The sequence below is a fragment of the Puma concolor genome, chromosome B3 (genome assembly GCF_028749965.1).
Source record: "Puma concolor isolate L17-30 chromosome B3, mPumCon1.1.hap2, whole genome shotgun sequence".
NCBI classification, from domain to species: Eukaryota; Metazoa; Chordata; class Mammalia; order Carnivora; family Felidae; genus Puma; species Puma concolor.
The window spans coordinates 74,080,209-74,096,786 of record NC_141672.1 but is presented as its reverse complement, the minus strand read 5'-3'; the positions used below and the strand labels follow the sequence as shown (position 1 = coordinate 74,096,786).

At 44.7% G+C, this 16,578-nt stretch overlaps 1 protein-coding gene and 1 long non-coding RNA gene across 2 annotated transcripts in view; one reads left to right on the top strand and one right to left on the bottom strand.

Moving 5' to 3' along the window:
* LOC147580061 (uncharacterized) overlaps positions 1-11,879 on the top strand; it is a 100,779-nt gene extending 88,900 nt beyond the window's left edge. The window contains exon 4 of the long non-coding RNA XR_015252466.1: positions 11,782-11,879. This is a non-coding gene — a long non-coding RNA (uncharacterized LOC147580061). The remainder of the gene's footprint in view (positions 1-11,781) is intronic.
* On the bottom strand, positions 7,798-11,402 carry LOC112855006 (granzyme B-like). Its single transcript, XM_025918569.2, has 5 exons — positions 11,239-11,402; positions 9,516-9,663; positions 8,923-9,058; positions 8,462-8,719; positions 7,798-7,981 (listed from the first exon to the last, which is right to left on the bottom strand). Exons 1-5 carry the CDS (start codon positions 11,357-11,359, stop codon positions 7,811-7,813), a joined length of 834 nt encoding a protein of 277 aa, XP_025774354.2. The 5' UTR covers positions 11,360-11,402; the 3' UTR covers positions 7,798-7,810.
* Positions 11,880-16,578: the final 4,699 nt, after the last annotated feature.

Below are 16,578 nucleotides of genomic sequence, written 5' to 3'. Positions count from 1 at the left end.
TGGTTTCAGGTTATAAGTCGAGGTTATAGCCTTTGGACAGATTGGGGCCTGCTCTGTCAAAACCAAGTGTATTGAGGATGGAAGAGAGTTGGGTCTCTGAAACGAATTCCTGATAGTGTGTGAAGTGGCAATGAGTGCCAGGGAGCTAGAACAGGATCCTCACACCACTGTCTGGAGACCTATATTCTCATATCCTTGTAGTGTTTGCTCAATAAGTTCTTCTGATGGTCTCTCCATAATGGATAACAAGAAGGGAGTCACGGAATTGAAAATATTGTTGCTTCTAAACATGTTGATCCCAGTTCTCTTGAGAAGCAATAAAGTCAACAGTGACTCTGGCTGGTGGGGAGCCAGAGTGAACCAAAAGACGGCTTTCAAGCCCCTGCGAGGTGGGGAAGGTGGCCACACCAGGCTTCCTATGCGGACACCCTCCCCCTTATCCCTCATGGGCTTGGACGCCCTGCCCTGGGCAGTCCAGCTTGGGATGGCAGAATAAACGTGAGGTGAGGAGGGCAGCCCAGCTCGGGAAGTAGACACCTAAGTGCTGTGAGGGGGACATTCACATCAGGGACTGGCCTAGTAGGTGGTATCAGAGCTCAAGGAGGCAGACAGGGGCCTCCACTGAGGGGGCAGTCTGGTGCAATTCATCAGAGCAGTTGGGTATAGTGAAGTTTGCATTGGCACGAAGGGGTTGCCTTTAAAAGGGAAATAGCATATGCCAAGGGCAAGGCTTTTTTTTTTTTTTAATTTGTGTAGCAAGGTGTATATTTTTTTTGTCTATAATTTTACTTTCATCTTATCTATGCCTGTATATTTAAAATGTATCTCTTGTAACTAGTACAAAATTCGGTCTGGCATTTCTTAGCTAGACTAACAATCTCTGCCCTTTAATTAGAGTATTCAATCTCTCTTTATGTTTAACGGAGCTGCTGATAGGGTTGGTTGAAGAATATCTTATTGATAGTGATTTGTATTGGTGTGACTTAGTCTTTGTTTTTTTTGTTCTTCTTTTTCTGCCCTCTTTTGTTGTGTTCCATTTTGTCCTCTTTGTTGGCTTTTATTTATACCTGTATATTTTATCTTATTTACCCTAGGATTACAATACGACTCCTCACGTATCACAGTCTCTACTTTGAATTGATGTTATGCCACTGTACATAAGAACGATGTCTCTCCGTTTAACTGCCCTCCCACCATTTGAGTTATTTTTGTCATACATTTTACAATATGCCATAATCCCTAAAGCATTCTTGCCTAAAGTAATCAATAATCTTTAAAAGAAATTTACATAAAAGCTTTTATATTTAGTCACATTTCCCACTTTTATTTCTCTTTTTCCCTTCCTGCTTTCAACGGGATCATTTCCCTTTAGCCTAAAGAACTTCTTTTAGTGCTCTTTGCAAAGCAGTTCTGATGGCAACAGTTCTCTTACCATTGTTTTCCTGAAAATGTCTTCATTTTGCCTTTACTTTATTTTTAAAAAATTTTTAAAATTGAATTTATTTTTTATTTTTTATTTATTTTTTCAACGTTTATTTATTTTTGGGACAGAGGGAGACAGAGCATGAACGGGGGAGGGGCAGAGAGAGAGGGAGACACAGAATCGGAAACAGGCTCCAGGCTCTGAGCCATCAGCCCAGAGCCTGACGCGGGGCTCGAACTCAGGGACCACGAGATCGTGACCTGGCTGAAGTCGGACGCTTAACCGACTGCACCACCCAGGCGCCCCTTGAATTTATTTTTTTAATTTACATCCAAGTTAGTTAGCGTGTAGTGCAACAATGATTTCAGGAGTAGACTCTTTAATGCCCCTTACCCATTTAGTCCCTCCCCCCTCCCACAACCCCTCTAGCAACCCTCTGTTTGTTTTCCATATTTAAGACTCTCTCATGTTTTTTCCCACTCCCTGTTTTTATATTATTTTTGCTTCCCTTCCCTTATGTTCATCTGTTTTGTGTCTTAAAGTCCTCATATGAGTGAAGTCATATGATGTTCGTCTTTCTCTGACTGACTACTTTCGCTTAGCATAATATCCTCTAGTTCCATCCGTGTAGTTGCAAATGGCAAGATTTCATTCTTTTTGATTGCCGAGTAATACTCCGTTGTGTATATGTACCACATCTTCTTTATCCATTCCTCTGTTGGTGGACATTTCGGCTCCTTCCACACCTTGGCTATTGTTGATAGTGCTGCTATAAACATTGGGATGCATGTGCCTCTTTGAAACAACATACCTGTATCCCTTGGATAAATACCTAGTAGTGCAATTGCTGGGTTGTAGGGTGGTTCTATATTTAACTTTTTGAGCAATCTCCATACTGTTTTCCAGAGTGGCCGCACCAGCTTGCATTCCCACCAGCAGTGCAAAAGAGATCCTCTTTCTCCACATCCTCGCCAACATCTGTCGTTGCCTGAGTTGGTAATGTTAGCCATTCTGACAGGTGTGAGGTGGTATCTCATTGTGGTTTTGATTTGTATTTCCCTGATGATGAGTGATGTTGAGCATTTTTTTCATGTGTCGGTTGGTCATCTGGATGTCTTCTTTGGAGAAGTGTCTATTCATGTCTTTTGTCCATTTCTTCACTGGATTGTTTGTTTTTGTTTCATTGATTGTTTGTTTCACTGGATTGGTGTTGAGTTTGATAAGTTCTTCATGGGTATTGGATACTGACCCTTTATCTGATATGTCATTTGCAAATATCTTCTCCCATTCCGTCGGTTGCCTTTTAGTTTTGCTGATTGTTTCCTTCACTGTGCAGAAGCTTTTTATTTTCATGAGGTCCCAATAGTTCATTTTTGTTTTTGTTTCCCTTGCCCCTGGAGACGTGTTGAGTAAGAAGTTGCTGTGGCCAAGGTCAGAGAGGTTTTTGCCTGCTTTCTCCTCGAGGATTTTGGTGGCTTCCTGTCTTACATTGAGGTCTTTCATCCACTTTGAGTTCATTTTTGTGTCTGGTGTAAGAAAGTGGTCCAGGTTCATTGTTCTGCATGTCGCTGTCCAGTTTTCCCAGCACCACTTGCTGAAGAGACTGTCTTTATTCTATTGGGTATTCTTTCCTGCTCTGTCAAAGATGAGTTGGCCATACGTTCGTGGGTCCATTTTTGGGATCTCTATTCTGTTCCATTGATCTGAATGTCAGTTCTTGTGCCAGTACCATACTGTCTTGATGATTACAGCTTCGGAATACAGCTTGAAGCCCAGGACTGTGAAGCCTCCCACTTTGGTTTTCTTTTTCAAGATTGCTTTGGCTATTCAGGGTCTTTTCTGGTTCCACACAAAGTTTAGGATTGTTTGTTCTAGTTCTGTAAAGAATGCTGGTGTTATTTTGATAGGGATTGCATTGAATATGTAGATTGCTTTGGGTAGTATTGACATTTTAACAATATTTGTTCTTCCTATCCAGGAGCATGGAATCTTTTTCCATTTCTTTGTGTCTTCTTCAATTTCTTTCGTAAGCTTTCTGTAGTTTTCAGTGTATAGATTTTTCACCTCTTTGGTTAGATTTATTCCTAGGTACTTCATGGTTTTTGGTGCAGTTGTAATTGGGATGGATTCCTTGATTTCTCTTTCTGTTGCTTCATTGTTGGTGTATAAGAATGCAAGCGATTTCTGTGCATTGGTTTTATTTCCTGCGACTTTGCTGAACTCATGGATCAGTTCTAGCAGTTTTTTGGTGGAATCTTTAGGGTTTTCCATATAGAGTATCATGTCATCTGCAAAGAGTGAAAGTTTGACCTCCTCCTGGCCGATTTGGATGCCTTTTATTTCTTTGTGTTGTCTGATTGCTGAGGCTAAGCCTTCCAATACTATGTTGAATAACAGTCATTTTGCCTGTACTTTTAATAATATTTTCACTGGATCTAGAATTCCAGGTTGAATTCTAGAAATACGTTGCCTGTTTCTTTTTTTTCCCTTCAACTGTTTAAAAAATGTTATTTGACTGTCTTCTGACTTCTATTATTATCTGGAAGAAGCTCGTTGTTATGCTTCTTGTTTCCTGTAAAGTAATGTATCTTCTTTTCCCCTCTACTTTCATTTTTTGATCTTTATCAGATACCAGTTTGACTATTATGTGCTTAGATGTGGCTTTCCTTGTCCTACCTGAGACTCATTGAAGTTCCTGACTCTGGGGATGAGAAATGCCATCCAGTAATAGGCCTGTGATGAAAAGGAACCCATGGCTGCCCTTCTCTCGTGGTGAAATATATTGGTTGGTCAAAAGCAGTGTCGTGTGCGATACAGATTGGTAATAAAGCTGTAAGTTCTCTAAGTCCACAAGTGTGGTAATGGAAGGCCGAGCCATCCCAATGCCTGTCCCTGAAACAAATGAGCAAGATTTGGCATTCGTCAGGCCTATCCCCCACCAGAAGCTGGCTTTGAATTTCTCTCTCCAGTCACACTGGGGCCTGACTCTTCTGGTGGGTGTGTGGGGAAAGAAGGGTAGTGAAAGGAGATCTTGGGGATGAGGGGCACTTCCTTGAGGTCTTTACAGAGTTAATTTATTTTGTTTTATTTCTTAATTTTCATCACAGAGATTTTTAAGCAAGGGAAGAATTGTTTCCTCTGAGTTGGGGGTTGAGGGATATTTCCCCAGACAAAGGAGATTTGAAGGAATTGGCATGTTAAGGTGCTCACCTGCTTGCATCCGAATGTGCCCATGAATAGACTGCAGCTTTACCAAGGCAGATGTTTTGAATACTTGTCAAGGAATGGCTGCCACAGGAGCCTACAGGCTTTTTCTCCAGGGAGGTGTCTGAGCAGAAGCTCATCTTTTGTTCAGGGTTGCTGATAATTCATCACAGACTGGGCATTAGAAAACATGTCAGGCTTCTTTTTAGAAAAATTAAGAAAGATGTTTATTTATTTTGAGAGAGAGAGAGAGAGAGAGAGAGAGAGAGAGAGAGAGAGAGAATCCCAAGCAGACTCCATGCTGTCAGTGCAGAGCCCAACTTGGGGCTTGATCTCATGAACCTGAAGTCATGACCCGAGCCAGAATCAAGAACTGGACTCTTAACCAACTGAGCCACCCAGGCACCCCCGTCATGTAAGGCTTCTTCCTGGCCTGGCTGTCAGGGGGCCTGGGTTCAGTCCAGGTTCTGTCCTAACTCTGGTCCCTTTAGTCAGTTATGATCTGTTTCTGGTACTTTGTCTCTCCCTCATCTCTTGAGGGAGGATGAGAGACTACAGCAAGTGTTCTCAAGCTTGTTTTAAACCACAGAACCATTTCCTCAAAGCAGCTGTACTATGTGAACTGAATATGCAGGTGGCTGGGCAACTTTAAAGAATACTATTTTTAATTTTGCTTTCTGCATTTTCCTTTTTGTCTTTTCCTTTTTTTTCTTTAACTTTATTTATTTTGAGAGAGAGAGAGAGAGAGAGAGAGAGAGAGAGAGAGAGAGAGAACAAGTGGGGGAGGGGCATAGAGAAGGAGAAACAGAATCCCGAGCTGGCTCTGTACCATCCGTGCAGAGCCCGATGTGGGGCTCAAACTCATGAACCCACAAATCGTGAGGTCATGACCTGCGCAGAGATCAAGAGTCAGACACTTAACTGATAGTGCCACCCAGGCGCCCCTCCTTTTGTCTCTGTTAATCAAGGAACCAGGTCCTTAGTATGTGTTCGATGCAGGGATTTTTTTTTTTAGCTCCAAATCAGAAGCTGTATGATCTCATCGCTCTTCCCTTGCAAAAGTACTTGAGGTCATTAAAAGATTGTGTTGCTTCAGGCTTTGTGCATAAGATGTGAAAGGGCATGCCTTTGAGGGTTACATGATCCCAGAGTGTTTACCCCATGTCACAAAAGAGGATGGTGTTGTGTATTTTTGGTGCAGGTTTTTTGGTGCAGGCTAAACCATCAGCCCAGAGCTGGGACCTTAGGCCCAGGTCCCAGGCAGTGCCCACACTAGTGGTAAGACCTTGGTGGTATGGCTCTTGCTGGTGTCTGGTGAGGTAAGCCCAGCATAGGGAGATCCTCGTTCAGCAAAAAATCACATCTAAGCCTCTATGTCGTGGCCTCCAAGCCACAAACTACCAAATGTGGAAAAGTCTAGGCAGTCTTGGGGTCTGTGGATGCAACTACGTAACCATGGGCCTAAAGGGCAGTGGTGGTTCTCCATTTTTCCAGACCACGTGAGCCTCCCTGATTCTAGTTTGAGTCTGCACAGGAAGGGTCTTGCAGTCATGACTGGGATCGTTACTGGCCCGTCCAACTGGATGGGTGTTTAACTTAAGCTTAAATTGCCTTTGGGCAAATATATAATGTGGTTTTTTTCTACCATTTGAATCTATGCAATGACATTCATACCTGCTGCTTTTGAAGCAAATGTCCCCTAGGTATAGAGGGTGTTACAGTAAACAGAGTTTGGTAACTTCATGTCTAGACGCTAAATGACTAAAGTCATTTCCAAATCTATGCACTGCTGTTCTAGAGTCACATGTGATAATATTTATACAGACTGTGACCAGCAATAATAAAAAAGTACAAATTCTTGATTCAGGTGGACTTCCCATAGAGATGTAGGTCGTGTGGACAGGTGTGAAGGAGGGAGAAGGGGTTAGATGATTCGGGTGAAATTCAACAGTGTCGGATTCACCTGGGCTCAAATGATAGAGCCTGCATTATGTTTCCTTCATGTCCCCAGTCAATGCCTGACACTTAGTAAGTGCTCAATCAGCATTTGTTTATTGGTTGATGGAAAATATTGTGCTTTCCAGTCCTACTGCAGCGAAGAGCCCTTTCAAACTCAAAAGACTGATATAGCCCAGGGTGGCCAGCAGGGAGTCTCAGCCTAGAGGCTGGCAGTGACAAGAGGGACAGGTGGAGAGGGACTTAGGCTATGGAGTGACTAGACAGCCAGTGGACCCTGAGCACATGGGGCGACACTGGGCTGGATGTGAGGAGTTGAGCTGGCCCTTCCCAGGTGATCGATGGGGCCAAGGGTTCTGGAGAGCCACCCGCCAGCCCTGTCCTCCATGGACCCTGCCTGGTGCCCTCACAGGGCAGGGGCCTCTGATGCCCCTCTCTGTGAGGGCGTGGACTGGGCTGACATCTCAGTGGCAAGGCCCTGTTGGAATTCTGGGTGTTCTAGGTGGAAGGGATATGAGGAAGGGGCCGGCTCAGATCAGTGTTGTCTGGAGGGGGCAGGAGTTGTGGCCACTGAACACTCCCAGGGGTTTGGAGCACTCTGAGGTATGGAGAAGAAGGGGCAGCCAGGAGACTAGAGGCTGAGCTGGCCCCTGAGCTCAGAAGAGGTCAGGGAAGGGAACTCAGTCGAGATGAGGATCAAGAGCTACTCAAGAGACCCAGCCCCATTCTGTGCCAGCATCCTTGTTTGTGGGAGAGAAATGTCCTTCCACTTCCCAGTGGGGGACTATGTCCTTGGGCCACAGCCAAGACTGGGCAAGCGTGGTTTCTAGGACCCATGTTGTTATCCTTCCTCCCTGCCAGAGAACACAGGGGAAAGAGGTAAGAACTTCACCCTGAGCTCCAGGACCAGAGAGGTTCATGCTTTCTCTTGATGGTGCCCAGCTTCAGCCCTGGCAGAAGGGCAGGCTCTGGGGAGACAGGTGTGGGTGAGAGGGAGCTGGAAGGAACTTTTCATGGGGTTGAGCGGGGAGGTGGGGGGAGGAGGAAGAAGAGCAAGCAGAAAACAGCAGAATTGTGTCACTGGCCTTCTAAGCACAGAGTGGATGCCAGGCAAAGAGGGTCGGTAAACACACACAAGAAACCAGCCCTTCACACTCAGTTGAGAGACATTTATTTGACAGCTGGCACCTTCCCTCCCACCCTCCCCAGTGTGATTCTAGATCAGCTTCAGAGCAAATAGTCTGGTTCCTGCAGGAAGAGGCCTCTCATCATTTTCTTTATCCAGGGCAGGAAACTTGTGACTTTAGTGTAGGCCCGTGGAGATGCCCCATCTTTTAGTCCATAGGAGACGATGCCCTGAGCCACATTGTTACACAGGAGAGGGCCCCCAGAGTCCCCCTGTGGACGGAGATGGGGAAGGAGTGAGCCAGCTCTCCTGCTGTCCCTGCCCTCCCTGTGCCCACTCCCCAACCTCACCCCCCACACCGCCCTCCCCAGCCCCTTTGAGAAGGGTGCTTTGCGTGGCCTTCACGGGAAGTCAGGAACTCTGAGGGCAGGGCAGGCCTGGACATGGTCCCTGCTTCACTTCACCCCAGGTGGCAGCTCCCTCTCCTCCCCTGGTCCCAGATCCTCTGCTGGGGACTGCTGGCTTCACTCCTCTTTAGGCCCCCCTCCCCCAAAGCAGGTGGGCGGGGCTGCTCCTCAGCATGGAGGAGGAGCCCAGTACCCCAGGTGGGTGCCAGCTATGAGGAGCCCCCTGTTTTTCTCACCACTGCACGCCCAGGGCGCACAATTTTCTAACATCGGTGCCCTGGCACGGGGCAGAGTGCTGCCAATTCCTCCTTCTGGAGTAGCACTGTGTTTGGATCCATCGCTCACCTTAAAGGAAGACTTCTTTTCCTTTGGGTCTCCCACGCAGAGCTGAGTTTTGTGGTTGTAATAATTGGGGAAGCGGGATTTGCACTCCTGATCCTCCTGCACGATCAGCTCTACCTCCTGCAGTGTGTCTGGGTATCTTCCCGTGGCCACCCGTCCCCAGCCGGCCACACTGCACACCTGTCCCGGCCTCACCCGGTCCTTGCCTTTGGGCAGGCCCAGGGGCCTCACAGCTGCAGTCAGCTTGGCCTTTTTCACCAGCTGATGGAAAGAAGCAAGAGGGGCCAGCTCAGTCAGTGGTCTCTGGGCCCAGGTACTCTATGTGGCTGCCCTGTCTTCCTTCTCCCCTGAGCCACTGAGACTGGTCAGGTGGCCAGGCCAGGTATGAAGGAGGGGACAGGTCCCAGTGGGAGAGGAGACAATGTGGACCCAGGAGAGCGAGGGCAGTGGGGAGGTCTCCTTACCTGCAGTAACATGATGTCGTTGGAATAGTTCTTTGGATTATAGTCTGGGTGGGGGATGGCTCTTCTCACGGGGATGATCTGCTGGGTCTTCTCCTGCTTCTTGATGTTGTGGGCCCCCAGGGTGACGTTGATGGAGCTGCACGAGAGCAGAGTGGGGTGTGGGGGTGTGGGGTCACAGGACCTAGCCCAGGATCCATGAGGGCAGGTGGCAGCTGGGGTGGGCAGGATTGGAGCCGAGGGGAAACTGAGGCAACAGAAGGGCCCAGGTTTGAGCTGTCTGTGCCTTCTGCTTCTCAGTAGCTGAGGTAGGATTCTGGAGCCATTGCTGACCATGCCGGTGGTTCTCAGGGGACAGTTCCCCAGAGAAACATGTGAAATTGCATGACTTTGCATTCAGAGGTCAATGCAGGCCCCGGCTCTTCAGCAATGCCCCTAGCTCCAGCCTCCCCTCTCCCCACAATGTACGGCCCTCCCTCACTCCCTTTCAGGAGCCCTCCTGACTCCTGTCTTCCTTGGAGCCCTGGGAGCTCCCATTGCAGAAGGCAGGGCTCCCCGCTGGGCTTTTCAAGGCTGTGCTGGCCGCTGCTCCTCACCTTCCCCAGCAGTGAGCGGCTGTCAGCACGAACTTCTCTTGTATCAGGAACCCACCACACTTACTGCACACCTCCCTATTCTGGATCCACAGATGTGCCATGTAGGGCCGGGAGTGGGGCTTGGCCTCATGTCCCCCGATGATCTCCCCTGAAGGAAAAATCTGTTCTGCTCCCATGCACCCACTGAATCCACAGAGCAGGCGTGGCCTGGATCTGGGAGGGCCATGGAGGGGGCCTCAACTTCCTCCTCTGGGAAAGGGATGGGTAGTAGTCTTGGTCTGTGAATCTATCTTCTACATATAATTGGAGGTGAGCATACCTGTCTTTGGGATAGCCAAGTTCTAGAGGCTCCTGAAAACTCCTTTCCTGACTTTGCTTTGTTTCAACTGAGTTTCTAAGGCCCCTGTCATCCTGTGAAGTCTAGGATGTTGCTGCTTTTCCAGTGGCTAGGACTTAAGTTTAGGGATCTAGATGGTGTCTTACATAGTCTATTTGCTAGGGCATGACATGGAGCAGGTGCCTAGTAAGTGTTGGTTGGCTGCCTGAAGGTGTGGCTCCCCAGTGAGCCTCTTGGAGGAGGGTCGGTAGGGCTACTGCTGGTAGGATTCTGGAAAGCAGGGAAGTTTAGGTCTTCCAAGCTCATCTTTGAAAAAGGAGAGCCACAGCCCTCAAAAGTACAAAAAGATTGAGATCATAACGTGCATATTTTCAGACCACAATGCTATGAAACTCGAAATCAACGACAAGAAAAAATTTGGAAAGGTAACAAATACTTGGAGACTGAAGAACATCCTACTAAAGAATGAATGCGCTAACCAAGAAGTTAAAGAGGAAATTAAAAAGCTCATGGAAGTCAATGAAAATGATAACAACACAACCCAAAACCTCTGGGACGCAGCAAAGGTGGTCATTAAGAAGAAAGTATATAGCAACCCAGGCCTTCTTAAAGAAGGAAGAAAGATCTCAGATACACAACCTAACCTTACGCCTTAAAGAGCTGGAAAAAGAACAACAAATAAAACCCCAAACCAGCAGAAGACAGGAAATAATAAAGATCAGAACAGAAAACAATGCTATTGAAACCAAAAAAACCCCCAGTAGAACTGATCAATGAAACCAGAAGCTGGTTCTTTGAAAGAATAACAAAATTGATAAACCACTAGCCAGTTTGATAAAAAAGAAAAAGGAAAGGACCCAAATAAGTGAAAGAGGAGAGCCACTAACACGCTGGGAAGAAAAGCAGAGTTGGAGAAAGGGATGAGGAGACTTGGGACAGAGCAAAGGCCACAGCAATCTTGTGGGGACAGTGATCCCACGAACTCTGGATGCAGCTGAGCCCCGGGCTTCTCTCCCAAGCAGATGCTTCAGGAAGCACCTGGCTCATCTCACTCGGAAGCCAGGCCTACTCTTCCCTTTGCAGGGGGATTTATTATGTTCTCTTCTAGTTCTCATCCTCTGCTAGGAAAGTTCCATTTCCAGATGGCAAAGGTAGAGCCTGGGGAGGGGACAGTATCCCCTGGCTCTTCTGGAGACCAGCCTTCTGCCCTGGCCATTCCTGCTGGTAGCTAATTCAGCATCATACTTGAGAGTGTGAGGCAGGATGAAGCCTGGGGTTCCGAATGTTCCTGGTGGATAGATGGATCAGGGGTGTGCAGAAGGGGCAGGAGAGCTCTACCCACGGTGGGATGGGGTCAGGCCTCTGAGGGTTGTGGTGGTCACTCACCTGCCTTTGCCCTAGAAGGCAGGAAAAAGGCCAGCAGGAGCAGGAGAGGCTGCATCTTCCCAGGAAGGCTGCTCAGGTCAGAGGTGCTGGTGCTTTCTCTGTGCTCTCTTTTAGCTCCCATCAGAGGAAGCGGGTGGAGATGGGCTCATTGACCTTGAACTCCCCTCTGGTTTTGTGGTGCTTCATCTTCGATGGCTTTCTACGAAAGCTTCCCTGCCCCCACTCCCTCTGTCTGATGGTGTTCCCTGGGTGGTTGTGTGAGAATCGTGCTGTGACCACATCAGAACCCACACCAGTTGACTCAGACCTGACCACTTGTTCCTCCCGGAATAGGAAACCAAAGGTACCAGGTTGGGGCTGAAGGTTGTGGTATCAACCTGTAGACGTACTAGAGTCCAGAAACCTGAATCCCCAGTGATAAGACCACCAATGCCTCATTTCCATGCTGCTGCTAAGTTCATGAGGATAATTTCTTTAGTAGAAGTGTATGTAGACCCTTGTCTGTATGCTCAAACGTATTAGAGATGTGTCTCCTTCCCTCAGAGGGCTGATGGTCTGGTGGAGGAGACAGAAACAGCAGTGATCAGGATCCAGTCTGGTAAGCGCCATGGTAGAGGGATACACAAGACGGTAAGAGAGCACGACTACTACCTACTAAATCCATACAGTAACCCATTCATCATCACACCTTCTTTCTTAGGGATTTTTAGCATCTGTTTTTATTTTTTTTTAATTTTTTTTTTCAACGTTTATTTATTTTTTGGGACAGAGAGAGACAGAGCATGAACGGGGGAGGGGCAGAGAGAGAGGGAGACACAGAATTGGAAACAGGCTCCAGGCTCCGAGCCATCAGCCCAGAGCCTGACGCGGGGCTCGAACTCCCGGACCGCGAGATCGTGACCTGGCTGAAGTCGGACGCTTAACCGACTGCGCCACCCAGGCGCCCCTAGCATCTGTTTTTAAATTACAAAAATGCTCAGTGTGATAAAGCTCATCTCTCCTATCAATGTTTTTTTTTTAAATTATTTTTTAATGTTTATTTATTATTGAGAGACAGAGACACAGAGCGTGCGCAGGGGAGGGTTAGAGAGGGGGGAAGACACAGAATCCGAAACAGTCCTCAGGCTCTGAGCTGTCAGCACAGAGCCCGATGTGGGGCTCAAACTCACAAACTGCAAGATCATGACCTGAGCCGAAGTTGGTTGCCCAAACGACTGAGCCACCACGGCGCCCCTCTCCTGTCAATGTTTTTAACAAAAGTCCTGCACCTAATACGTATTGGTTTAAATTAATGAACCACTGTGACCTAGATGTTGAATCACTGATTAAGCCTAGGTCATTCCTACTTTGGGTGGACTGGGGTCAGTCCCACCCAAATCATAAGAAGTCCAGGTTGGTTCAAAGAAGTCCAGGTTATTAGATTGCCAATTCCATATGAAGTGGGAAAGCGTGCTGGGCAATCAAAGACCAATAGTTGTCCTTTCAGTATTCTCTGTCCTCTGTCCAGAGAGCCACACTCCTGATATAGCAGGCTTGGCACATAATAGATTCACATTTGCTAACCAAACTCTGTTGCTGATCTCACTATAATGGATGGGAGGGACCAATTTTTTGTAAACAGCCAAGCCCAATTCTGTTTAAAGAACAACTAAGTAGGGGCATCTGGGTGGCTCGGTCAGTTGAGTGTCTGACTCTTGATTTTGGTTCAGGTCATGATCCCAGGGTTGTTGGATAAAGCCCCACGTTAGGCACTATGCTGAGCGTGGAACCTACATGGGATTCTCTCTCCCTCTGCCCATCCCCCCTACATGTGCACTCTCACAGCACTCTCTCTCTTTCTTAAAAAAAAAAGAACAACTAAGTATCTCTGAGTGGTTAGAATCTGGTGATTTAAGTTTCCATCTCTACATTTGCTGTATTTTACGATTTTTCTATGAGGAATATTATGTATAAAAATATATAATTCCAGTGTTAATATCCTCCTTATCAAATCAAGTATATTTTTCAAAGCTACTTTTTTTGAACTTAGCTTGCCCAGTAGTGGACATTCAAAAAATAAAAGTATCTTTCTGATTATAGTGGTAATATATGTTCATTAAGAAAATTTGGAAAGTAGAAAGAAAAAATGTCACTCATTTGTCTGTCTCTTACTGATAGACTGTTACCATAAGCAGTGCATTTTAAATACCTGGAATCAAAGTACATATACAATGTAGTTTTTTTTTATCCTCACTTAACCCTATAGCTTAGGTATTTTCTTTATGCTCTTAAGAATCTATTAGCAATATCACTATAGTCTCTCTTTCCTAGTTGTTAAAAAATTTAGCACACAATTATTTTCTAAAATTGTTGGAAAATTTGAAAAATAACTTAAGCAAAGAGAAAACAATTAAAATTATATGATTTCTCATCATTCATTGATAATCATCTTTAATGTCTTGAAGTATGATCTAATATATTTTTCTCTCATGTATATCTACATTTAAATTTTTTATTTTTATTTTTTTTTAGATTTTTTCAATTTTATTCATTTATTTTGAGAGAGAGAGAGAGAGAGAGAGAGGAGAGAGAGAATCTCAAGCAGGCTCCACACTGATAGTGCAGAGCCCAGTATGGGGCTTGATCTCTCTCATGAACTGTGAGATCATGACCTGAGCTGAGATCAAGAGTTGGACTCTTCACTGACTGAGCCACCCAGGCACCCCACCTGCATTTTTTTTTTTAAAATTTTTTCAACGTTTTTATTTATTTTTGGGACAGAGAGAGACAGAGCATGAACGGGGGAGGGGCAGAGAGAGAGGGAGACACAGAATCGGAAACAGGCTCCAGGCTCCGAGTCATCAGCCCAGAGCCTGACGCGGGGCTCGAACTCGCGGTCCGCGAGATCATGACCTGGCTGAAGCCGGACGCTTAACCGACTGCGCCACCCAGGCGCCCCTTTTAAAATTAAAAAAGGATTATGCTAAACATGAGGCTATGACTCAATTAAAAATTGAGGTGCTATGTGAAATTCACATAACATAATTCATTAAAGTGTACAATTCAGTGGGATTTAGTGCATTCAAAATGTCATGTGACTACCACTGTTTTCTAGTTTCAAAATTTTTCATCACCCCAGAACATCCGTCCATCCCATTCATAACTTAATGGGTACTTAATAACTTTCCATTCTCCCTTCCCCACCCCTGCCTGGTCTACTAGCGACCACTAATCTTTCCGTTTCCATGCATTTGCATATTCTGGATATTTCATATAAAAATTATCATGTAATATATGATCTGGCTTATTTTTTTTAATGTTTTTTATTTTTGAGAGAGAGAGAGAGAGAGAAACAGCATGAGCAGGGGAGGGACAGAAAGAGAGGGGGACAGAAGATCTAAAGTGGGCTCTGCCCTGACAGCAGAGAGCCTGAAATGGGGCTCAGGACCATGAGTCATGAGATCATGACCTGAGCTGAAGTCGGATGCTTAACTGACTGAGCCACCCAGGTGGCCCAATGTCTGGCTTTTTTGTAAGCATTACTATTTCTCCACATCTTCATCAATACTTGTTATTTTTCATTTTTTTATTAGAGCTATCCTAGTGTGAATGGGGTGGTAGCTTGTGGTTTTGATTTACATTTCCTTATGACTAATTATGTTTAGCATCTTTACCTATGCTTGCTGGTCATTTGTACATCTTCCTTGGAGGAATGTCAGTTCAAGTCCTTTGCCCATTTCTCAATGGAGTTGTTTGTCCTTTTGTTGTTGAGTTATAAGAGTTCTTTATATATTCTAGATACTAAACTTCTATCAGATGTAATTTGCAAATATTTCCTTCCATTCTGTAGACTGTATTTTCATTTTTTAATTTTCACTTTCTTGATACTATTCTTTTGTGTGAAAAATTTAAAATTTTTTAATGAAATCCAATTAATCTATTTTATCTTTTGTTGTTTGTGCTTTTGGTATCAAATCTAAGAATCCAGTATCAAGTCAGAGGTCATGAAGATTTACCCTATGTTTTCTTCTAAGAGGTTTATGGTTTGACTCTTATATTTAGGCTGTTGACCCATTTTGAATTGATTATTGTGTATGGAGTGAGGTAGGGGTTCAACTACATTCTTTCCATGTAGTTATCTGTTTGTCTCAGCAACATTCATTGAAGGTACTATTCTTCCTCCACTGAATAGTCTTGGCACCGTTGTCAAAAATCAATTGGCCATAGATGTTTGAGTTTATTTCTGGACCCTCAATTCTAGTCCAGTCATCTATATGTCTATCTTAATGCTGCTACCACACTATTTTTGATTGCTATATCTTTGTAATATGTTTTGAAACCAAGAAGTGTGAGTCCTCCAACTTAGTTTTTCTTTTTAAATATTTTAGCTTTAAATATTTTAAATATTTGGGCCTCCTTGCAATTCCATTTGAGTTTTAGAATTGGCTCTCCCATTTCAGCAGAAAAGATCATTGGAATTTTGACAAAGATTGCTTTGACTCTGTAGATCACTTTGGGGAGTATTACCATCTTAACAATATATGCCTTCCAATCCATGAACATGGGATGCCATTACATTTAATTAGTTCTTCTTTAATTACTTTCAGCAATGTTGTAATTTTCAGTGTATAATTTGTTCACCTCCTTCGCTAAATTAAATTTAGTCCTAGGTATTTTATTCTTTTGAATGGTATTGTAAGTGGAACTGTTTTTAAAATTTCCTTATTGATTGTTCATTGCTGGTGTATAGAAACAACTGATCTTATATTTTACCTGCAATTTGTTGAATTCATTTTACTAACTTGTATTCAGCTCCCTCCCATGTTCTTATTGTCAGAAATTACACTTTTATACATGTGTACACATTAATATAGCTGGGATCTGGCTCCAAATCTGTGATCTTATCCACAGCTTTATAAATGTCATCATATATGTATATATATAGACATATATATTTATGTGTGCTTACAGTTCTTTCATGGTCTAGTGGCTAGGATATACTTACATGTGCTGTGTGTATAGTTGTATGTTTTTATTTGTTTTGATCCCTTCAGTTTTTCTTTCTGACCATGATTTTGGTACATTGTTGTTTCAGGAGGATTTTTAGTGTTCAAACAGAAACTGTGTGAAGTCAACTATTTTCCCCTCATTATGAAGTAGTCAAGATCTTTAAGATATTCTGCTACAGAGGTCTTTGTGGGTAACCACATGTGAGAAGACATGACTTCAAGGGTAATGGGAACCCAGAGGGAGTTATTTCCTTTGTGTGAAGATGAGTATCATGTTAGTGGTGTGTGTTATTTGGTTGGGGAATATTCATCCACAATTGTGACTAAATTTAAATCCAAAGTAGCACCCCAG